The sequence below is a fragment of the Podarcis bocagei genome, assembly GCF_964188305.1.
Source record: "Podarcis bocagei genome assembly, chromosome: 7".
Lineage (NCBI taxonomy): Eukaryota > Metazoa > Chordata > Lepidosauria > Squamata > Lacertidae > Podarcis > Podarcis bocagei.
Genome location: NC_138132.1, coordinates 42,136,623 through 42,161,197, shown reverse-complemented (window position 1 = coordinate 42,161,197; position 24,575 = coordinate 42,136,623). Strand labels below are relative to the sequence as shown.

General features: G+C 42.7%; 1 protein-coding gene across 1 annotated transcript; it reads left to right on the top strand.

Annotated features, from left to right (window-relative positions):
• Positions 1 to 567: 567 nt before the first annotated feature.
• PLA2G15 (phospholipase A2 group XV) lies at positions 568 to 24,575 on the top strand. Its single transcript, XM_081200858.1, has 6 exons — positions 568 to 887; positions 14,982 to 15,138; positions 16,845 to 16,963; positions 18,087 to 18,185; positions 18,873 to 19,097; positions 20,083 to 24,575. Exons 1-6 carry the CDS (start codon positions 722 to 724, stop codon positions 20,592 to 20,594), a joined length of 1,278 nt encoding a protein of 425 aa, XP_081056984.1. The 5' UTR covers positions 568 to 721; the 3' UTR covers positions 20,595 to 24,575.

Here is a 24,575-nt window from a genome sequence, read left to right as displayed (position 1 = left end):
CTGGCCCGGCCCGCTTTAAGCTCCTTAAAACTTGTTATATAGCGGCCTGAGCAGGAGCACTTCTGTTACGGCAGGGATGGGGCACCAGTGCCCCCCACCCACAATATGCTGGTATCCTCCAACACCCCCTAGCCAGCATGCTCCATGATCAAGAGGACTGGCAGCTGCAAAGCTGGGCACCCACCGGTTCCTGATCCCTGCACTAGGAGATGAGTGGGTGGACATTGCAAAACAAACCGCGTTGCACCAGTCCTCGCTTGTACAATTGCAGCATATGCAACTCTTATGCTTTGAGACGGAGCGGATCTGCTCGATCTGCGATTGGTCTTTCCCGGCCGCGGGGAAGAAAGGGGGGGGCGTGTTTTCTTCAACGTCTTGGGGTTTTTTTGTGTGTGTTTTCTTTCAATCGACATCTCCGCTCTCAACTTCCCGTACTGAACTCGAGGGTAGGAAAGGAATAGGAGGAGCGCCGGAACGCCTACTTCTCTCTCATTGGCTATGAGGCAGCCGGTGAGAAGCTGATTGGCTAGCCGTCCCCCCCCCTTTTATATAGGCCCTTTGGCACCGCGCGCGCCGCCTCAGCTGACAGGCTCCGGCGGTCGGAGGAAGCTCGAGAGGGGAGAGAGCCGTTTTGTTTGTCTCGAGGCGGCGGCGGCGGGACTGGGACTCTGATCGCTTTCGCGGCTCGCTCCTCCGAGGAGGGGCATGAGCTGATGCGATAATGCGGCCGGCCGGCTCGAGGCGGGGTCGGAGGAAGCAGCTCCTCCCGGACGGGGCTGCCTTCCCCTCGCTGGCCCTTCTCTTCCTGCTGCTCTTCTGCTCGCCTCACGGCGCCTGCTGCCTGCCCCGCAGAGGAAGGAGCTCCCCCGGCCCCCCGGTCGTGCTGGGTAAGGACTGGCCGGGGGGCGGAGTCCTTGTCGGGGTCGGAGAGGAAAAAAACGGGCATCTGTGAGGAAAGGTTGCTAGGGCTACAGATCCCCCCACATGGTTGGGACGAGAAGTTTCCGTGGGGTTTGGGGGTGGGGGAGGCACCCTTCAAGTTCAAAAGCCCCCCTGGCTATTCATGGGCTCAGGGTGGGGCGGCGATGTGGAGAGACGTGGGCGAAGGGGGATGTGGGGAGCCTGGAGGTCACCCTCAAGCCCAGAGAGGAAGCAGTAAGTTCTGCTTTATTGGGTGGGGGAAGATATACAGGCTTATTCTGTTCATGCCTTATGTTTGCACTTGATTTTTAAATTTTTTTAAAAAATTAACGTGGGCTAAGGTGGCGCTGTGGGCTAAACCACAGAGCCTAGGATTTGCCGATCAGAAGGTTGGCGGTTTGAATCCCCGCGACAGGGTGAGCTCCCGTTGCTTGGTCCCTGTTCCTGCCAACCTAGCAGTTCGAAAGCATGCCAGTGCAAGTAGATAAATAGGTACCGCTCCAGTGGGAAGGTAAACGGCATTTCTGTGCACTGCTCTGGTTTGCCAGAAGCAGCTTGGTCATGCTGGCCACATGACCCGGAAGCTGTACGCCGGCTCCCTCGGCCAATAAAGCGAGATGAGTGCCGCAACCCCAGAGTCGACTCTTCTCCCTGGTCTCGGATTCTGCCAGTCATTTCCGCCAGTTCCATATAGTCCATCGCCTTCATCTGCCATTCTTCCAGAGTGGGTAAATCTTGTGTCTTCCAATATTTTGCAATAAGTATTCTTGCTGCTGTTGTAGCATACATAAAGAAAGTTCTATCCTTCTTTAACACCAATTGGCCAACCATGCCCAGGAGAAAGGCCTCTGGTTTCTTCAGAAAGGTATATTTAAATACCTTTTTCATTTCATTATAAATCATCTCCCAGAAAGCCTTAATCCTTGGGCACGTCCACCAGAGCAAGCTTGACTGGTGTCATGTACCACCTGTATATCATTTTCATAATATTCTCTCTTAAGGCATTACATGCAGTAAACTTCATACTTGTGGTCCATAACTGTTCCCAGTCAGCCATCATTATGTTACGTCCAACATCTTGTGCCCATTTAATCGTAGCAGATTTCACCGTTTCATCCTGAGTATTCCATTTCAACAGCAAGTTATACATCTTTGACAAAATCTTGATTTTGGGATCTAACAGTTCTGTTTCCAATTTTGATTTTTCCACCTGGAACCCAATTTTCTTGTCCAAATTATATGCCTCCATTATCTGATAATAATGAAGCCAATCTCGCACTTTATTTTTTAGTTTTTCAAAACTCTGCAATTTCAATTTGTCTCCCTCTTGTTCCAAAATTTCCCAATATTTCGGCCATTTGGCCTCCATATTGAGCTTTTTCTGAGCCTTCGCTTCCATCGGTGACAACCACCTTGGGGTTTTATTTTCAAGTAGGTCCTTATATCTTATCCAGACATTAAACAATGCTTTCCTGACAATATGATTTTTAACTGCTTTATGTGCTTTGACCTTATCATACCACAAATATGCATGCCATCCAAATACATTATTAAAACCTTCTAAATCCAAAATGTCTGTGTTTTCAAGAAGCAGCCATTCTTCCAGCCAGCAAAAAGCTGCTGATTCATAATAAAGTTTAAGGTCTGGCAGGGCAAATCCACCTCTTTCCTTTGCATCCGTTAGTATTTTAAATTTTATTCTAGGCTTCTTGCCCTGCCAGACAAATCTAGAAATATCTCTCTGCCACTTCTTGAAACAATCCATTTTATCCAAAATTTGCAATGTTTGAAACAGAAACAACATTCTAGGCAATACATTCATTTTTATCGCAGCAATGCGGCCTAGCAGTGAAAGCTTCAAATTTGACCAAATTTCTAAATCTTTTTTTACTTCAGTCCATCATTTTTCATAATTGTCTTTAAATAGATTCCCATTTTTAGCTATCATGTTAATCCCCAGGTATTTCACTTTCTTAGCCACTGTAAACCTGTCTCGTTCTGAAACCTCTCTCTCAATCACTGTTAAATTTTTCTCTAAAACCTTTGTTTTTAACTTATTCAGTTTAAATCCTGCAACCTGACCAAATTCTTGAATCAGTTCCAAAACTCTTTTAGTACTAGATTCTGGCTCCTGTAATGTCAATACTAAGTCATCTGCAAATGCTCTCAATTTGTTACCGTTTAGCTCCGACTTGTATACCTTTAACCAATTGGTCCCTTCTAATCATATTCAGCAGGACCTCCAGGACCGATATAAAAAGCAATGGAGAGATTGGGCAACCTTGTCGTTTCCCTTTTTCTATCTTAAATTCCTCCGTCACCACGTTATTAACAATTAATTTAGCCTTTTGTTCTGAATAAATTGCACTTATACCATTTCCAAAACCTTGACCTACCCCCATCCCCTGTAGGTTCTTCATAAAACTCCAAGAAATATTGTCAAAAGCTTTCTCCGCGTCCACAAATATCAAAACTGCCTTGGTATTAATATTCACTTGTAATTTTTCTAAAATATTAATTATGTTTCTCATATTATCAGACAAGTGTCTAACTACTTTGAATGTAGAAAGTTCTAGATTCAATCCCTGGCATCTCCAGATAGCACTGGAAATGTTCCCTGACTGACCCTGTAGAGAGCTGCTGCCATTCAGTGTAGATAGTACTGAGCTACATGGACCAATGGTCTGACATTGCATAAGGCAGCTTCCTACATTCCACCCTGCATCCTCACTATCACTTAGTCTAACAGCTATATACCACTGTGATAATGTTAACTTTAACCTCCTTCCTGCCAATGTGGTTTGTATCCAAGTAAATGAAAATCATTGGACTTAAGTTAGTAATGTACATTGATTTCAGTGTCTACTCTGTATGGCCTAACAGGATACAACCTAGACTAAATGGATAAATAACATAGGAGGTGTTGTAGTCCTATACAAGTTACTGGTGTTTTTCTTCATTTGATTCTTCAGATATTTGGCTTAAGCAATATTTATTTATTTATTTATTTATTTATTTATGGTGACATTTATTTTTAACAAACATTTACAACAGTGATGCCAACCCTGATACCAATATTAAGGAAAAACTATGGCTTTTCTTATGCTGTGGGATAAAACCAGTAGTGAATAATCTATAACCCTAACATCCCACTGCTTGGAACCCTTCACATATTTACCAGGGAATAAGTGTCTTTAATAACTATGGGATTTATTTCTAAGAACAGTGTTAGAAGAGTTGTGTGCAAGGAAGTTGCCAGTATTCCCTGAGAAAGCATGTGGGGTGGCAGTTAATCTGGTAAAGATTCTACCAATAGTAGAATTTTGTGTTTCTTAGTATTTTATGAGCTGTTGAATTTATAGAATTACTCTGTTTTATACAATATACTCTGGGGGCAGGGGTGGGAGCAAAAAGGGAATCAGAAGCCACTGAGAGATCAAGTAATACTAGCCAGCATAGGTCTCTGTTAAATAAGCTGAATTCAGTTAATCTAAAGTCCATGGATTTCACCAAACTGTGTTCTTCACGTACACAAATGGTTGTAGTTTTATAACTAGGAAATACACACATCTAAAAGCGTATACTATGTTTATTTTGGCATTGGGAAACCTTGCCTGTTGACTAGATCTTGACCCGCTTCAAAATGAAACATAATCTTATTTATAGTACTTCAGTTATTTGTATAGAGCAGAATGACAGATTAAATGTAGGCAGTGTTCTGACTACTGCAGAATTTAATCATGCAGGTATGTGTTCACAGAATAGAAACAATAAATAGCTCTTTAAACTGTTGCATTGCGATCAGCCAAAAGCAGAGGTTAGCTGTTATGGTGTCATTGAGACAAAGGCTGATTATCTTTTAATAATTTTCACTATTGTTTAAAAGGATATGTCATATTGAGAGACCTGATTAACAGAATCAAATAATGAAATGAATTTACATGTGTGAATTTCTGAGGTCGTGGAGTGGCAAACAGTTTGCCTATGTGTCTCTTTATGGAGATGAGCCTTTACCAGTTCTCTCTTCTTACTTGTTTTCCACAAAGGCTAAACAATGTGCTTTGACATTTAATCCAGGGCTGGCATCAACTGAGATAAAGCGACCAGTGAAATATCTGCAGATCTAATATCAGGCTTCAGCCACATGAGAAATAAATGAGTTAAAATAAGTCATGTGCTAGACAGATGCTCACTATGGGGTTTTAATGCAGCTGCTAATAAATCCAATATGGGCAAGCAGATGGCAATTAACATATCTTGTTTATATGAAGATTCAAATAATATAAACAACACCCTGGTCCTTTGTTTATGGGAGCATTAATTTCCTGTTTCTATCAGAATTGGGAACACACCAGTTACTAATTTTTTTGTCTTCCCATGACTGTCTGATCTCGGATGCAATACAATCAACTCACAACTTATGAACCTGCACAATCACAGCTTTATGTGCCTGGTGGCTGGCCAGCATGCAGATCACAGCTCACAGAATAATAGAGTTGGAAGGGACCCTGAAGATCATCTGTGCCCTGCAATTAAACGGACACAAGGTGGAGAGTTTAAACGCTCTTTCTGTGCTGGGTTTTCCCATGATGAAGAGAGCTTTTAAGCTCTTTGCCTTGCTTACAGGGCTCTGGGAAGATCTCGCACAGGCTCTGGGAGCCACCCGGTGCCTGTGTGAGAGCCTTTCAGAGACCAGTAAGCAAGACACAGCTTAAAAGCTTTCTGCGTTGCATGAGGGACAAGGGCCACTCAGCATGCCAGCTCCAGAAAAGTAGAGATGGTCATGCAGGTGGGGTTAGTAAACCGTTTCCCTAAATTTAAGCCATTTATTATTTACAAGTTTTGTGCTGCAAAACACCTGTGAATTGAAAAACATCAGCAACAAAAAATCCCACAAAATCTATAGATTCTTGCAGTTGAGCTGTCTTTTCCTTTTGTCCATTGTTAACTTGTTGGGGTAAAGAAATATTCCATGTGGTTTTCCAAGTCGAACCTTCCTCCCAAAAAGCAACAAAACCCAGTCCAGGGAAACAGATAATAGTCCTACTTCTGACGCATCACACATGGCTTCATTTTGGGACGTTTTACCACACTGACATATTTAAATTGACTTGGTAGAAAAAAATGTCTTATGTTATCCTAAGTCAGTTTGGGAATTGCTGTGGGGGTGGGACGACAACAAAAAAAAAACCTACCACCACCTACCCCAGAAAGCTGTCTGTGTCTCTTTTTTAATTGTCTTGGTTAGTTCCTATATGCATAGGTCAAATAGGGTTGTGCAAGCATCAACTAGGGATGAGTAGTTAATGGGCTACTTAAAAAGTAAATGAAACCAACAGCAGTCCTCTTAATATTTTGCTTCTTTCCTCATCCTAGGGGTTTCCAGATGCTTAACTGGTGAATTTCAAAAGATGAAAGTAAATGTAAATTGGCCTTTGGACTGTGGTCAAAGATCTGCCTGCTCATACTGCAAGAGACTGCATAACTACTTGTGTTCGTTTGTTGAGTTCCTGTCTTTGCATAGGTTTTATCTCTATAACCTACGCATGCAAGTGCAATTTGTTCCTGTAGCAGGTTGCTTACATAAACAACCATGCCCATCTTGTATTAAGGAGTAGAGCCACATTCTTTTTTACTTGGTGATTGCTTCTTGGCCATCACCGTTCTCTTGAATAAGTGTAATCTCTTTACTTGACTTAGTAGGATAAGAAGCTTTCTGTGATCCACTTGGTCTTCTTTGAGACTAAATCATTGCTTCTCAAACTGGCAGTTAGCCATGGAGATAGTTGCAAGTGGAGGTACACAACATGTATTGTGGCACCTTGTTAGGAAGATTAATTTCAGTGATAGTTATTATTGACTGATTGCCCCATGATTTAATGTATAGCCATAGCACATTTGTGGTGGCTAAAGTGTTGCTAACCTTTAGTATGAGATGCTGAACATCATTTTATAGAGGACAATCTTGTTACCACCACCAGTTCCATTTCATACATGTCCTTGGAATAGATCCACTTTTGCATTTTAAAAACAATATAATTTACCCACACTTCATGTAGTTTGCACAGGAGAATAGTAAGTTAGGCTGTGCTCCAGTGATACTGCCTACCGGAACTGTAGCTTCCTTCTCCATATGCTTCCTTACTGTTGTACTTTTCTTTGACTTTTAAGCACTTTTCTTGATGTTGTGCAATATTCGCATTATTTTGCTATGTGTACTCAGATGAAGTGTATTTATTTTTTTCAGGGAATATTTCCTAATTTTGAAAGGTGAAAGATTTGTTTTCTGTGGAGTGGGGCCTGCTATGTGTGTGCACCTTAATATTATTATAATATAGTTACAGTTGCAAGCGGAGAGGACTTATTCTCAGGCAATGTGCTAGTTGTTGTATCAAACTGTATCGGGAACTTGACCTCAAGAATATCTGCTTTTAATTTTCTTTTACATTTTTTCGCAGGGCAGCATGCTTGGACATAGTGTTTTTTAGTCATAAAGGATAATGCCTGATAGGCAAGTATTTCAGACTTTTGAATACAGTGCCAAGCTTTGCAGCAGCTGGAAATAAAAGCTTGCTGCCGCACATTAGTGCATAATCTATGTAGATCCAGATCCAGTTTGATACCATTCATTTGAAACAATACCATTTTCAGTCTATAACTCCTGCTACAAATTATACTAACTGACGCAAGCTTTGCTCTTGGGTAAGCAAGTAGGTTGGACTCGTATCAAGGGTAGTGTATTTATAAACATTCATAAGGATCTCTTTGCTCATTTTGCTATGTACTACTTATTTAAAAGAACTTCAGTGCTTTTAAGCAAACCGTTCAGCTTTGTTTTGTTTTTTTGTTTTTCATTTACATTAATTTCTGAGCAGCGTTTAAGAAATACATTTTAGGATCAGAATTGGTTTGCTGGATCACTTACAAAGGATTTGAATTGACTTTTTGCTAAAATTCTTAAGAACCTAAGGGCCAAACTACACGTGACAGCAATGCAACACAATCCACAGTTGACTGTGTACAATTCCTAGGAAGCCAGCCAATGGTCAAGTTTTAATATGATGTGGGCCAGATGTGGATGGGGGTGGGGTACTTAACCTTTCCCTCCCTAGCTTCATTTCAGCTGCTTTTAACTTTGAGGTTTAGATTGCTACTGCAAGATGAAACACTGAGAACAAGTGGTTAGAATGCGGGGTTGAGAGCACAGGAAGGGTTCAGCAGTCACTTGACATTTCTGCTTTAAATCATGCAAATACTCCTTTATAACAATTGATCAGCGATCTGCTTTAGACGCTGGTCTGTCACGGTCCGATGTAGTTTGGCCCTAAACAAAGCTATTTGGGTATTCATTTTCTTAAGCTCCTACTCCGTTGTTTGACTCAGGTTGGCAGCTGGGTGTGTGTGGCAGGGTTTGTTTACTCATGCACTCTTCGGAGGAATCTGCACATCATGTGACTGCCCTTCTAGTCCTAATTATAACATAGAAGCTTCTTGCAAAATAAACAACCCTTAATTGTAAGTGGTTTTATAAACTCTTCATCTTGTTCAACAGTTACGGGAGACTTTTCCACAACTCCGTGCAAACAGAAGCTGCAAAAATAAAGAGTCCTGTTTCTTGGAATTAGAGGTGAAAACTTGAGAACTGCCCACCATGAAGAAAACATGCTCAAATCCATGTTATAACAGGCAGAGGGAGGGTGAATCAAGTTCTAAATCCCCAGCCAGTTTCCAAGTGCAAATACTTAAGACATTTAATTGTATCAGATTTTTAAATGCCTAATGAATGGTAGCTCCATCCACCCCCCACACCTATTTATGTCAATTCTTCCTTCAGTTCCTTGAAACTAGTTTTGGTTTATATAGTTTCTATTTAGGTGGGAAAACCTTCAAGATTGCAACATTGGAAAGAAAATGTTTTTGCTAGGGTGGTAATTCTGTATCTAGCTTTTTGTTGTCTGCTCTAAGAATAGTACTATTAGTAAATACATGAGATGCATTTGATTGTGTCTTCCAGCCCTGGATAGACATCTGAGTCAAAGCAGCAAACAGAGATAGGGAAAGTAGTCAAACTGCCTGGCGCGTGATCTTGTCTAGATAATACAGGATGAGACCTTGAAAATGTTTTTAGGAGAACGTTGCCTTGTATGCTGGCTAGTCAGCATCCATTGATGCATATGTCGGGTGGTGGGCGGAGAAGAGATACTTAAGGCATATTTGCCCTGGTGACTTTCCAGATGCTTCAGGGACCACACAGACTGCAGCAGCCTAACTTCTGACATGGCTTGAGTTTCTGGGAGCTCTTGCACCTGCCAGACATGAGCTAGGAGTGATTTGTGGAACATGTAACAAAGATTTTCTTGTAAAATAGCTAGTGAAAAGTAAATGAAGAGAAAAAAGTGTTAACTCATTTAATGGAGTTATCATAGTCTTGATGGAAATGCAAACTAATACAGTAGTGCCCCGCAAGACGAATGCCTCGCAAGACGGAAAACTCGCTAGACGAAAGAGTTTTCCGTTTTGGAGGTGCTTCGCAAAACGAATTTCCTGTGGACTTGCTTCGCAAGACGACAATGTCTTGCGAGTTCCTGCTGGTTTTTTCCCCTCCCCCCTTTTTCTAAGCCACTAAGCCGCTTATCAGCTGATCCGATCAGCAGATAAGCCGCTAAAAGCCGCTAATAGCGCTAATCCTTCAATGGGCTTGCTTCACAAGACGAAAAAAACCGCTAGACGAAGAGAATCACAGAACGGATTCTTTTCGTCTTGCGAGGCACCACTGTATTGAAGAAGTGCCTATATAGCAGCTATTTTACAGGAAACAAGCATATTTCCTTACATTAAGTCCAATGTTCCTGTTACATTAAGTTCCTGTATTCATTTTCAATATTAAGTGAATAATCAGTTTTGAGGGAAGTGTCTATAATGGTCTATATACAAAGCAATGCCAAATACACTTGTCCATGCAGTTTTCATTCAACCTAATTTCAGAAGCAATTGAGATGATAAAATATATCACATTGTGCTGAGAAAGGAAACAGTGTTTCATGACTGTTGAATTCCATTCTCCATAAATTCTATCCAATCTGACATGAATGATGCTTGCTTTGGGCAATGTAAATGTTTGCTGATGAAAGGGATGGGGCATGAGGAGGAGGGACTGTCTTGCATATGCAGAAGTGCCTTTAACATTTTTTATAGAATTCATTTTGTTTTTATGTTGTGTAGTTTTGTGTTTTTATACTGTAAACCGCTCTGTGGGACTTCCGGGTTGGTGCCTCCGGCAATGGCGGAATTCCTCTGATCGGGAGGAATTTGCCCCGTGGGAATTTGGGTCTGTACCGCCATGGCGAAGGCGGAGACCCGTAAAAATTACAGGCGGGAGAAGCCTGTGAACGTGGGATTCGGCGGGCACCTTTTGCGCCTCCCCTACTTGCGGGGAAACCCGGTTTCGGGGATCAGGAGCGACGTGGGGTGAGCGGCGCGGTGCTTCAAATTGTCTGCTTCTTCCACGGAGCGAAGCTGCATAGCTGTTGCTGGAGAGCACTGACTTTTTCCTGTGGACAATTGGACTCTAATGTAATTACCCGTGAGTAGAGCTGAAGTGGGAGAATTGGATTTTTAAACGTTTAATTTGGCATCGAAACGGGGAGGTTCAATACAGGAAGTCCGCCTCCCCTTTTGTAAATAAATTAAAGCAATGAGCCTGCAAGCTGAAGTCTTGGAAAGCCTTTTGTAAAAAGACTAAATCTCCATCGGCAAAGAACTAACCCCCCCCTTTGGAGACAGGAGAAGAGGGGGGGAAGTGGTGGACTGAATATGCCTGTAGGAGAGAGTCAAGAGAGTTAAAATACCGCCGCTCAGACCCTGGAAACGGGCTGCTAGCAGGATCGATGTCTTTTGGAATGTTCATTGACAGCGTTTAGAACGTTCATTGACAGGTAGCTAAATAAGAGAATACATTGTTTCTACTGTCTCCGGCTGCTTTTAAAGAGGAGTAAAAGTAACTGAAAACTGAAACTAACTTTGGATTATTGGAACATTGTTTAAAAGAGGACAGTACTGACTAATACAAATAGAAACTGTTTTCCCCTAGTGGAAGCTTTTGAAATTGGTTGCTCTACAGGAGCTGGGCTAGGGGAATTTCCAGCTGCGTCTCTTAAGTGTTATGGCAAATTGAAAGGAAAAAACAGACGGAATGTCGACAGAAGAGGCCTTAGTGGTCGTATTAGTGAAAATAAACGATTCGCTGGAACAGCTTCACAAGAAAACAGACGTGATAAATGTGAAAGTGGATGCTGCAAATATTAAAATAGACTTAATGGTGGAAAGTTTAAATAATCTGGGACAAAAGGTGAATACCAATACAGAAACCATCCAGAAATTGATACAGGAATCTACTCTGATACGGCAAACTGCGGATGAAGTCAAGGAGAAAACCCTTGCTGCTGAATGTAAAGCAATACAACTGGAGAGAGAGAGAGTCCAATCCATACAAGGACAACTTGATGAACATAAGCTGACATTTGTTATGATTGAACTTAAAGAGGAACAGATGAATTTGAGGATCAGAGCCCTACCAGAGGAAAAGGAAAGCTTGACAGAGTTTCAGGAGGAGACAGGACTAACATCGGTTGAGAAAGAGAGGTATTTGGGGGTTAGTATGACCGCCAGAAATGTGAATTTATTCAAGGATAACTGTGAAGGACGTTGGATTGATGAGAAGGGGGATTTGGAAATATGGACAAATCTGAAGTTGTTATTGTTGGGCCGAGTTGCTGTGGTGGGGATGAGGGTTGCTGTGTTGTCGGGGATGTTGCTTTTGTTTCAAACATTGCAGGCTTTGGATGGGATGGATTGTTTCAGGAGGTGGCAGAGGGATGTCTCTAGATTTGTTTGGCAGGGCAGGAAGCCACGAGTAAAATTTAAGATAGTGACGGATGCCAAAGAAGGAGGTGGACTTGCCCTGCCAGACCTCTAAACTTTGTTGTGAACCACCTGCTTTTTGCTGGCTGAGAGAATGGTTGCTTCTTGAAAGCGCTGAAGTGTTGGATAATGGCAGATGAAGTTGATGGACTATATGGAATTGGCGGAAATGACTGGCAAGATCCGAGACCAGGGAGAAGAGTCGGGGGAAGAAGACTGGAAAAAGTTTAAAGACTATTTATAGAAATATTGTAAAATTAATGAATGTTAGAAGAATGTTGGAGTGAAGTTATATGGCTTTAGTAGAAATGTTATAAGGAATTAAGTACAGTGGTGCCTCGCAAGACGAAAAGAATCTGTTCTGTGATTCTCTTCATCTAGCGGATTTTCGTCTTGCGAAGCAAGCCCATTGAAGGATTAGCGGATTAGCGCTATTAGCGGCTTTTAGCGTCTTATCTGCTGATCGGATCAGCTGATAAGCGGCTTAGCGGTTTAGAAAAAGGGGGGGGAGGAAAAAAACCCAGCAGGAACTCGCAAGACATTGTCGTCTTGCGATGCAAGCCCATAGGAAATTCGTTTTGCGAAGCACCTCCAAAACGGAAAACTCTTTCGTCTAGCGAGTTTTCCGTCTTGCGAGGCATTCGTCTTGCGGGGCATCACTGTATAAATAGATGAATAGAAAATTAAAGGAAAAAATAAGGCAAGAATGTGTTAAGATAATTATAGGATAGAAAACAGAGGAAGATGGAAATGAATTGCTGAAACAATAAATAGAAGTGGAATACAAAAAGGGAGGTGTGAGGAGGTCGTTGGAAATAAGCGAATGAAAGATAAGATATTGAAAATGTTTGAGGTGTTTTAAAATTGTTTTTGTTTGTTTTTGTTTTGTTTTGTATGTAGTGTTTTTGTATTGTATTTGTATTGTTCTTTTTTTCTTTTCTTTTTTTGTTTGTTTGTAGTGTTGTGTTGAAACTGTTCGAAAAGTAATAAATATCATTTTTATAAATAAATAAATAAATAAATCGCTCTGTGATCTTGGGTGAAGGGTGATATACCGTATACATTTAATTATGGTACTATAATGAATAAATAAATAATTAATTTTGAATCTTTATTGCATTCTTCCTTTCCTTCAGGTCAGAAATAGTATAAAAGTAGCATAAAGCACAGTTGATGTGTATAATAGTGGAAAATATAAAGCAAACAAAAATTTTGATAAATAAGCTGACAAATCGGTTTTGTGTAATGTAGGTGGGAGGTTCCATGAAAGGACTCTCGGTTGCAAAATCTTATAATAATTTTGAAGGCACTTTTTTCCTTGCATAGTTAAAAATGCATAGTGTGCTAAAATAGTTTGAAACAGTCAATTTAACTCCCATTTGTTGAAATAACAAGTTTCTCCCCCACCGAACATAATCTGAACTCAGAAGTATTTACATTTCTTAGAATATCAAGCATCACAAGTGTGTGATAATTCTTACAGGTCAGCTGACAGGCTTGGAGACTGGGTAATTTCTAGGCCAGTGTTTCCCAACCACTGTTCCGCGGCACACTAGTGTGCCGCGAGATGTTGCCTGGTGTGCCGCGGGAAAAATTAAAAAATTCGAAAGATTTTTTTTTTAAAAGTCAAATTTTCGATTGGGGCGCCGTCACTAGATGACCCCTGGGGTTCCCTCCCTCCCTCCCGCTCTGCGCCTCCCTCCTCCTCCTCCTCCTCCTGGGAGGCCCTTCCTGGCTCTCGGCCAAGGCTTGGCGGCTTCCACTCACTCGCTCGCCCACCCGTCCCTCCATCCCTGCACCCGGCCTCTCCCCCTCCGTCCCCGGCGCGGGGGCTGCCGGGATCCGTAGTCCCCAAGCCCTTGGGCTGCGCCCGTGCGGGGTGCGCAAACTACGTTTCCCAGCGTGGCCTGGCGGGCCGGGCGTTTTGTTTGAAGCGCTCTTCTCCCGGCCATGGAATGAGCGCAGCGGCGGCGGCCGGGCGGGCAGGGGCTCTTCCGCGCAGACCCCGCGCAGCCTGCCTGCGCCCCCGCGGAGATCGGGCGGCAGGATGGAGCCCGGGGATCCCCGCGGAGGTGGAGCGGCGGAGGCGGAGGCTGCCCCCCAGGTAGGGCTGCTTCGGGGGGGTTTTATTTTTGCAATGCTGCATCCGCGCAGGAGGGGACGCATCGAACCGCGGGGAGACCCCTTGGCGGGCGTGCAAGGCAATGCATGCGTGCAGGCGTTGCATGGAGTGCAGTGCAATGCAATGGCAACGCGGCGCCCTGCATGCATGCATGCAACTTCCACCGGTGCTCCGGATTTGGCAGGTGAGGGGGGTCCCCAGTGGGCGGCAGAGAGAGCCGGGAGGGCGAAGGGGAGCCGGGGGGAGCAGCGCTGCTCCCCGAGCCGAGCCCGGGGGGAAACTTCGGCGTCGTTGCGCCGGGTGTTGGAAGTGGAGGCTGGCGGGGGCCCCTCACCTGCAAAACCTGGTCGCCTCTCATATATTTCGTGCATTGCATTCATCGCCCGCTTTCTCCTCCAAGGAGCTCCCGGGGGCGCGCGTGGTTCTCCCTGTGTTATCCTCGCAACAACAGCCCTGCGAGGTGGGTCAGGCGAGTGGCCCAAGGGAGCACCCAGGGATTGTCCTGGCCAGGTGGGGTGATTTGAACCCTGCTCTCTGCCCGGTCTTCGTCCTCATTTAGCCCCCACATGTGCATGACTGTGCATGACTGAGGTTTTCCCCCCTCGTCTTGGCTATGGTGTGAGTCTGTGCTGTTAATTAATGGGGTTCTGCCTTCGGAGAAGATGAGCCAGCCCTCAAGGAGGTGATTATGTAATTTGCTAGCAATTCATGTCCCTCCCGGCGTGACGCTGCGCGCTGACGTCACGGGGCTGTAATGGTGGTGTGCCTCGAGATTTTTTTCATGAAACAAGTGTGCCTTTGCCCAAAAAAGGTTGGGAAACACTGTTCTAGGCTACTTTACAATAGTGCTGAGGCCATTTCTCCACAGAGCTCCGATTGCTTTACAGAGTGTAGCATTCTTTAAGTTATAAAACCTCAATGCATTTTAAAACCAAGTGTAGCTTTGGGGTGGGAGTAAAAATGCCTGAGCAAAACCACAGCACTTGATGTAACTCTTCCCTTCCTTTTGCCATTACAGTGCCGGGAGATTTGGGTAACCAGTTAGAAGCAAAGTTGGACAAACCTTCTGTGGTGCACTACCTCTGCTCCAAGAAGACAGAAAGTTACTACACATTGTGGCTCAACTTAGAACTGCTGCTTCCCGTTATCATTGACTGTTGGATAGATAATATCAGGTGGGTCATAGCACTGTTAAAAGGACTCGGTTCTGTATAAAAATGGGACTTAAATAATTTGATTCTTTTTTGAGTAGCAAAAAGTACCCAAATTCTATGAGATCTAGCTGAGATCCCAAACCACTTAGAAGACAATGTGGGAAAGTCAGTAGGATCAGAATTCAAATCCTGGCTCGGCTATTATGTGTAGCAGCCAGAAAACTATGAAGTCTGTATGCAGTTTGTCACTTTTGAGGAACACATGTCCACAGCAGGAAACTACAGTAATTGGCAGCAGGTTTAGGCTACAATCAAACAGTGCAAAATATGTGTACGTGCCATGGATTCACAATTTCCCATTGCAGTATAGGAAATGTGATTGTGTGTGAAACAGAGAATCATTTAGTTCCACCCTTGTCCCTCTGGAACAATTTTCATGGTGGTTCCCTGCCAGTTACTCACATGATTTGTGTTCTAAATTTTGTTAGCAAAGACTGTGGCTTGATATGCTGTAGGAATTGAGCCAGCATTCAAAAAGGTGGTAGTTTGAAATTGGCAGGAATCCAGTCATGAAATACTACCTGCATACATAAAAGTTCAAATAGCTGTTGAATCATAGAATTGTAGAGTTGGAAGGGACCCCAAGCATCATCTAGTCCAACCCCCTGCTGTGCAGTTAAAGCATCCATGACAGCTGACCATCCCACCTCTGATTAAAAAGCTCCAAAGAAGGAGAGTCTGCCCCTTCAGAGGGAGTCTGTTCCACTGTCAAACAGCTCTTACTGTCAGAAAGTTCTTCCTCATGTTTAGTCAGAATCTCCTTTCTTGTAACTTGAAGCCTTTAGTTTGGGTCCTATCCTCTTAAACATGAGAAAACAAGTTTGCTCTGTCTTCCATGTGACCACATGAATAAACGGTTATTCTTGAATTTGCTTGTTACTCAACTTGCATTATGCCTTTTTAACACTTCATTGCTGTCTTGTATTGCGTATCAGAATGTTAACTATGAGTTAATGATAAATTAAATAGTTCCTTGGACCCAGAGGTCTCTCAAAGAGCAAACACTACAAATGCTATATTACATCCATTTTCTTATTGACACAAGTCTGTAGACCTCATGTTACTTAAGGCATTGGTTAACATTTCTCCACTTACCTGCCAGAACAGTCAAAGCAGAATGATTAATTACCTTATTTGCTTATGACAAAAACATATGTCCAGCACTCAAGTTGAGGACTTTAGCCAAAATCATCAGGTGCATTTTAAGGCAAACTGCTGGAACTCATCTACATTACAGGGAGTAGAGGAAGGGAGAGCTCTAGGAAGGGGGATACTGTATGGCAGCAAGAACAAGGCCAACCAATTGTTTGCAACTGGGCTGCTTCAGTACCTAGCAGCTAAGTGGATATTGTTCTTATGCTATATTAAGTCTGTCTGAGAAGCTTTGTTGAAATAACCTACTTAAAGCTGTCTTACCAGTATCTTAGCCCTTTTTGCTAAAACTCTACTTATGGCTATATTAGTAAAGAAAGCTTATCTCTTCCCTCTAGACCTGCAGTATGCTGCAGATTGGACTTAACACCTTACTGGCTTAATTAGTGTATGTTGGTGTGCATCAGAAAACAAGTTTTCAAAGTCCATTTGTTGTGCATCTTTTGTGTACCTGATAATTCAAATATATAGACTCCCATTCAAATTTTGGTCTTGATACTGATATTTCCCCCCAGGCTAGTATACAATCGAACAAGTGGATCCACTGGGCCACCAGAGGGGGTGGATATCAAAGTCCCTGGATTTGGACAGACTTACTCCTTGGAATTCCTTGACCCTAGTAAAAGAAGTGTTGGTATGTATTTTTCACCTAATCTGATCTCATTCGGATTCTTGGCAGTGGTAGTGTCAAGTATCAAAAATGCACGCATGAAACATACTGGCAAAATAGTCCCTTCCCCTAAATGTCCTTGGACAAAAACCACAATAATTCCACAGATGGAGAATAATTCCTGAGATTTATTCTCTGTGTGCCTTTGTTTGAATTTTATGGAAAGAGCTCACACTTGTCTGATTGGAAGGCTGGGAAAAGAACTACAATAATCTGTATTATACATAGGCCCAAGCATGTAATTTGGGAAGGGACATAGGAAGCTGCCTTGTACTGGGTCAGGATTTTTCTAGGGTTTCAGACAAGTGTCTCCCCTACCCCTACCTGAATATGATGAGCTATGGCTGTTCCCCAACCTGCCTGTGTACATATTGCCATTTGATTTAGAATGCTTCTTCCTTGTGGTAAATGTAACATTCAAGTCTGATACCAGAAACAGAAATAACAATGCCCCCATGGTGCCAGGGTTATTTAGATGGCATTTCTTGCCCTCACCCTTGGTGTTAACTTTCAGCCTTCACTTCCTTGGCAACAGAGTGGAAATGTGCTCAGCCCAGGATAGAGGCAACCATGTTAAACTATGTTAGTTATGGAAACACAGTTCAGTACTCTACCAGCTGCTAAGGTCAGTACCATCTCACCTGGTATTAGAAGGTCAGAGAAAATTTAAGTGGAACAAAACCAGACTGCGTCAAAGGTGAACTGACAACCATCTCTGAGTGCTCATTTCCAACAGCTGTGATCATATAGGTTCTTTAGGTTCTTCCTGTGGTCATGTACCCTCATAGATGAAAACATAGAGCAAATTGACCACTCAGGAATGAACAGTTGTTGGAACATCTTGTCCCAGAGGGCTTGAAAATGAATGTCATCTCCAGATTGTGATTTCAGAATTGTGGATTAACGTAACTGACATTGTAATTGTTTATAACTGAAGAATGATTAATTTGAACGAATTAACTGATAACATGGTGTAACCAATATGGGAGTTGGCTTAAAAAGGCTCTGAAATTTTAACGTTACATAAAGGGCAGTGTTAATTGGGCCTGCGGTATTGTTGCAATTCAGTTTCTTCTTTTGGCCATAGGTACCTACTTCTATACACTGGTGCAGACTCTGGTGGACTTGGGCTACCAACGGGATGAAGATATTAGAGGCGCTCCCTATGATTGGCGGAAGGCACCAAGTAAATAAATCTTCATCTATTGGGATTAGGGTTACAGAGCAGAATGAACTGTGGCTCATGCAAACACACAATTTGTAGTAATCAAGTTTTTCCAAGACTTACAAGTTCAACCTATTTAGCCCCTGATGCAACTGAATGTCACCTGATAGTTAAATAGTTACAGGGTTGTTTAAAAACAAGTCTTGGTGACCTTTCTACTTCATACAGTCAAGATGGTGCAACAAGCCAAATTGTTACTGAAGAGCTGTGCTGGAATCCTGGAGGGTAGATGTTGATACAGGGTGTTGTTAAAGTCACCCACCATCCATGCAAATCAGTGCTTTTTAATGGGGCCATTTCACATTTTCATTTCCCAGTCATTGAGATGCAGAAGTCAAGTGGTGTACGTGCATGTGTGAACAAAATCATTCTCTTTGCAGCCTGTGTCAGATTATACAATCAGGACACACTTTCTTTTAACTTAGACTCATAGAAACAAACAAACCTGAGAGACTTTTGTCTTGAATGTTGGGGAGCTAGTCTGAAAGGTTTAGGGAATTGTGGGCAATGGGGGAAAACCTATCCAAAACAGTGCACATGATCTTCTACAGCTTTCAGTTCAGTGTTAAATGTTTTAAATAAAATGACAATAGAGATACTTAATAAGCTCATTCAGTTAATGGGATATATTATCTGCCTTCCTCCTAGATGAGAATGCAGACTATTTTGTGGCCCTCCGGAAGCTGATAGAGATAATGTATGAAGAATATGATCAACCAGTGGTTTTAATTGCCCATAGCATGGGGAATATGTATGTTCTCTACTTCCTCAGCCATCAGCCGCAAGACTGGAAAGACAAATACATAAGGGACTTCATTTCACTTGGTGCCCCATGGGGAGGAGTGGCAAAAACTCTACGTGTTCTAGCATCAGGTAAATGTCTCCAGCTTGCAGAGGAGGGTGGGGTTTCCATTAAAAGGGACAGGGGTTTGTGGTGCAACTTGAACATGCTTAGCTACATCTAGATGTACTACTGTAATAAATAGCTACAGTCTTCATCCTAAAACCAGCTTTTGGTTGAAGAGAGCCAGCCCGAAACAGGCATTGGAGGACAAACAATCTTTGAATTTCCAGGATGATTGGATTCTATAATTGTGGGAAGCTACTGGTGGTCTTAGGACATGGTTGGCGCTGTGGGTTAAACCACAGAGCCTAGGGCTTGCCAATCAGAAGGTCGGCGGTTCAAATCCCCGTGGCGGGGTGAGCTCCCGTTGCTCGGTCCCAGCTCCTGCCAACCTAGCAGTTCGAAAGCATGAAGTGCAAGTAGATAAATAGGTACCGCTCTGGCGGGAAGGTAAACGGCGTTTCTGTGCGCTGCTCTGGTTCTCCAGAAGCAGCTTAGTCATGCTGGCCACATGACCCGGAAGCTGTACGCCGGCTCCCTCGGCCAATAAAGCGAGATGAGCGCCGCAACCCCAGAGTCGGTCACGACTGGACCTAATGGTCAGGGGTCCCTTTACCTTACTGGTGTCTTAAGTACTGATGTTGTTCAAAGCCAACTCCTGCCTAATTTTAAAGATAGGGAGGCAGAGTCCTTAGATAGCAGGTAATATATTTATCTGTTATGATTCATCAAGCGATCTCTCAAGGTAAGTCTTTAGATTACATGAAGTTATTTATATTGTATGACAGTTTTATACGGCAGTAGTTTTCCTTGGATTATGCCATCTTTGGCATCAAATATTTTTACTGTTGCCCTCCATGTCAGGGCTTGAAGAGTACAACCTAATAAGTGTAAAATGACAACATTCAAAACTATACTTTAGTTTTGGTCTGTGTCATGAGTTTATAACTACTGGATTATGGGTTTATATGACAACATGTGATCACTAACCAGATAATACTTTTAATGCCTCAGGTGACAATAATCGGATCCCTGTCATCAGCTCCCTTAAGATCAGAGGCCAGCAGAGATCTGCAGTGTCAACCAGCTGGTTGCTCCCTTACAACTACACCTGGTCTCCAGAGAAGATCCTTGTCAGCACTCCATTTGCTAACTATACTATTCAGGATTACCAAAAGTTTTATACAGACATTGGCTTTGAGGATGGCTGGCTCATGAGAACAGAGACCGAATCCTTGGTCTACAATATGATTCCTCCAGGGGTGCGCATACACTGTCTTTATGGTACTGGGGTGGAGACCCCAGAGTCGTTCTTCTATGACACCTTTCCAGACAAGGATCCTAAGATCTTTTATGGTGATGGTGATGGAACAGTGAATTTGCGAAGTGCCTTGCAGTGTCAGAAGTGGGTGGGCCAGCAGAAACAGAATGTGACACTCTATGAGCTTCCAGGGAGTGAGCACATTGAAATGCTCTATGATGCCAATACAATTTCCTACGTAAAAAAAGTTCTCTTTGGTTCATGACACAATGCATAATACCCTCTTCTGACATGACACTTGAAGGGCCTTTTAAGGCAGGGAGGAAGAATGGCTATTTTGGACAACCCTATTTAAAGCCTGCTTGACTTGTTTGGGCCTTGTTGGAAATGTTGCTGTCAATTAATGATCACTTGTCTCTTTGATTAGTGCTCATAACACACTGTGGTGTCCTACATACAAAAGCTCCTTCCAGCTGTATTTAGTGCAATCCCAGTGCCCATCTTTGTGAAGAATGTGCTGCGCTTGTTCTCTGGGATGTGGGGAAGGGCATAGATGAGCTGTAATATAAAGAAAAGAACAATAACATAACCTTTTCTGAAGGGTCACAAGTACTGGGTCATTGTTCCCAGCTGGGAAGCTAGTATTAAGTGAAGTCCCAGCAGCAGCTATTTGGTTTTATTTAAGTTGGTGACATCCAGCCAGATGAGTATTGTTCATGAAGAAGATACAGTATGTCTCTGAGCTCCTGATAAGATTTTCTAGCACAAGCTGAACCCTTTAGCTTGATCCTTGCTGGAGCAAGGTGGAGGTCAGTGGCTGAAGACAGCAAGGTTTTCTTTACTCCTGTAACTTGGATATTTCCAGTTGGCTGTAGATCTAAGAATTGACAGATATTAAGGAGATGCTCTCTGTTTTGCTGTGATCGGTTGGCTGTCTCTTGAGTACTTGCCAACCATTGTTCAGAAGCCAGTGCTGTGACAAGTGCTATTTTAGCCAGATGCCTTCCTTCCATGATCTGGAGTGTCTAAAACACAGGCTGCCTTCCAGCAACGCTTAGCATTGTAGAGCAAAATAACAGCCTAAACTGTTCTTGTTACTGGAGACTTCTTAAAGATGGAACTGATAGTAAAGCTAACTCTTCCCAGAAATTTTGGTATTGTAACTTGGTTGTCATGTTTCGTTGGAGTCTCCTTTTCTTGTACTGTAATCCTCTTCCAAATTCTATTTCCTTGTCCCCTATGGAAGATCAAGCCTTGTACCATAGAACAAAATGGCATGGGGCAAAGGTGCTCACGTTCCTGATTCAGGAGTGTAATGTGCAACCATAATTGCAGGAAGTGCCCATAAAAAAAGCACCAACCTTCATCTGAGGCAGTGCTGGGCAGACTGCAAAAAAAGAGAGGCTCAGCTGAACCCATAATTGCCTGTTAGCTGCTGGGTTGGCCATCTATTGACAATCCCTCCTTCCAGAGCAAATGGTTTAGTATTCATTCCTGCTGCTTCTGCCCACCCAGATAACAGCTTGTGACCATCTCCTCAGTTAACTAACCAGCATAAGTGTCTAGCCAACATGGCACAACCAAACTCTCCTGCCTTGAGCTCAGTATATGTTTGGGATACGAGTTGCTGCATCGTCATCTATGTCTGGTTAGTCCCTGTGTTGAAACTTTAAAAGCACCCAAAAGGGGGCAGTATGTCAATTGCTGATGTCATAAGGGACACTTGTAATAGGGGGCTGACTTGAGATTTGTGCCAAATACTCCAGTTTGAGAGTAAGAGTGACCTGGAAATCTGAATTTTGTTCTGAGGAACTTGCACTGAGCCTGACCTCTTAGTAAGCAAGTGCCCAGAGCGACAGCTGTGGACACGTTTATCATTCGTATTTTTCTAATCTTCAGACTTTTTCCTAACTATACAATGAGATCACACAGAATCTGCAGTGGTAGCTTACAGTCTGCAAGTATATTTTCCCGTTACTGGTATGGTGTAACATTTTTATATAGTCTCTGTCAAGCTTTTAGGTTTTCTAGATTGTGTATTGCTACATTGTAGTAGTTTTAGCATAATATTGGTCCTCCAAGAAACAAAATATTTATCAAAGTATTTATTGCCTTATGGAATGTGCAATCCTGTTCATCCAATTTCCTGTTTTTCAGTAATTCCAGTAACCATTTTAAACAAGGCCACTGGTGATCACTGTGGGCATGGCAATAACATAACCTCTGAAAGTTTCCAGCAGACATTGTTCTACGCCTTGCACTCTGAGAGTGCCTCCTCAAGCCATGTCTTTGAATTGTCAGCATCAATCTGCTTCTGTTTGTTCTGTAGCTGCAAGTTTCATTTGGGAATGCTTCTGATTGCAAATCTGACTTGCTAAACTGACGCTATACTTAATTATAGCTCAAAGATTGGTTCCGCCTTGTCTGTTGCTCCCCATCCTACCCATTTCAGTCTTATGGCCTCAAGGTACCATTATGCTTGGTGCCATGTAGATGGCAGGGTTCATGTGGGTGACACTGGGTTCCTTTTCCCTGCCGAGTTATTTCTTACTATTTGGCCTCACACATTCACAGGGAAATCCACATTCATCACAACATCACTTTCATGGAACATTCTGAAGGCTAGGGCTTGCCTTAATGGTCTGTTTAGGACTGTTACAGCAGAGAACAGGAAACGAGTGTGACAGATCTTCAGAGACTTGCTAACTTACACTTCATATAGAGCTAGCCATACATATGGTGCATAACAGTGGAACATAAGCAAAAGCACAGGTCTCTGATTCCTGAGTAGGATCCAATTTAAATTACAACACAGGGGGTGCCAGGCTGGGGGAGTGATAGAGGCGAAGGTAACAAGAATGTGTTGATTTACTTGTGCGTAGGCTTAGTTTTAGTTGGGGATGAGGACTAAGGGGTTAAACCAAAGGCCACATGTATATTCAGAGTGCGCTCCTACTGTATGTGTGCCTTCCATGTTTTGGCCTTGCATCATATTGTCCAGCTGTAGCTGGTAACTGGCATCTGTTGCTGTGACTTCCAGCCCCATTCTTATGTGCCCTGTAATACTTCTGTCCCACCTGCATTTCATTCTTAATACATAGTGCAATCAAAATGTCACCTCTTCATTTCTCCCTTCTCATCTGTCCCGATCAATCTCATACACCTGCCTCCCGCCGTTGATTCCAGGCCCTTGGTGGTTTGTTTATCAATGCTTGTGCCAGCTGCCTACTGTAAAATTAAATATGGCCAAGCATCATTAGCTGTCCCACTGGGGCTTCTTCTGGTTATATTACAGTCTTTCTCTTCTATATTTGTATCGTATTGTGGCTTTTTTGTTATCTTTTTATCCTTTAACTGATAACAGAATGGGAAAAGCTATATTGGGTTAGATTTTGCCATTTATATCCACCATTTAACATTGTGAATGATGGTTAGTCATAAATTCAGTGGTGAAGTACTGATTGAACTGGAGCTTCCTGTAGATCATAGCCAGGGAGCCACAAATTGTGCAATTAATTTCCTAAAGCTCACATTTTTCCAACAACAATGTGTCTGTGTCCCTCTTTCAAACTGCTTTTGAAACTAGAGTTTTAAAACATTCTATTTATCTTGGGAATCAACAATTCAAAGTCAAATTTTCACTGGGCACGATGATCCTAAAATGTGTCTTTGGGTTCTGGTTGCTGCTGTCAGTCTGTGAAAGCACATGAGAGACACGTTCTCCAACTGCTTGCCACTTCACGCTATCTCTTGGTATCCCCAATTATTACAAATGTGTTCATTTTTCATGTCCCTGCAACTTTGCTCCCCAAAACCAAAATACTTTTAAGGACCAAATGCACTACAACTGATATGTAGAGAGTGCTGGATGGAACTTCAACTGCTCAAAATATAGATAGATAGATAGATGCTGCTGCTGCTGCAAGGTTTTAGGGCTACTATGTGATTCTGCTAGAAAGAGTAGATTTCACCATTGAGCAATAAATGAAACGGAGTTTGCAGGCCAAAGTCAAGAATTCTAGCCATGAAGCTAGTTTGTGGAGTACATAGTATTTGAGGTGTTCAAAAATTCAGGGACTGAGCAATTACTTTGCTGTTCTCTGCTTAACAGTATTTAATATAGAACACTGCCTGGGAAGGCCTGTTGTTTTTCTATACACCTTCCTCTTTGTGTGAATGAGTTCAGTAGATTTCTGACAATTTGATTATCATACTTTGATAACAATAAAGTGAATCAAATGCTAAA

Excerpts from the sequence above, each read along its gene's own strand:
- PLA2G15 (XM_081200858.1), top strand. The coding sequence starts at position 722 with ATGCGGCCGGCCGGCTCGAGGCGGGGTCGGAGGAAGCAGCTCCTCCCG. Across the intron at positions 15,139-16,844 it reads TGTTGGATAGATAATATCAG|GCTAGTATACAATCGAACAA; the intron begins GTGGGTCATAGC and ends ATTTCCCCCCAG. Across the intron at positions 19,098-20,082 it reads TCTACGTGTTCTAGCATCAG|GTGACAATAATCGGATCCCT; the intron begins GTAAATGTCTCC and ends TTAATGCCTCAG.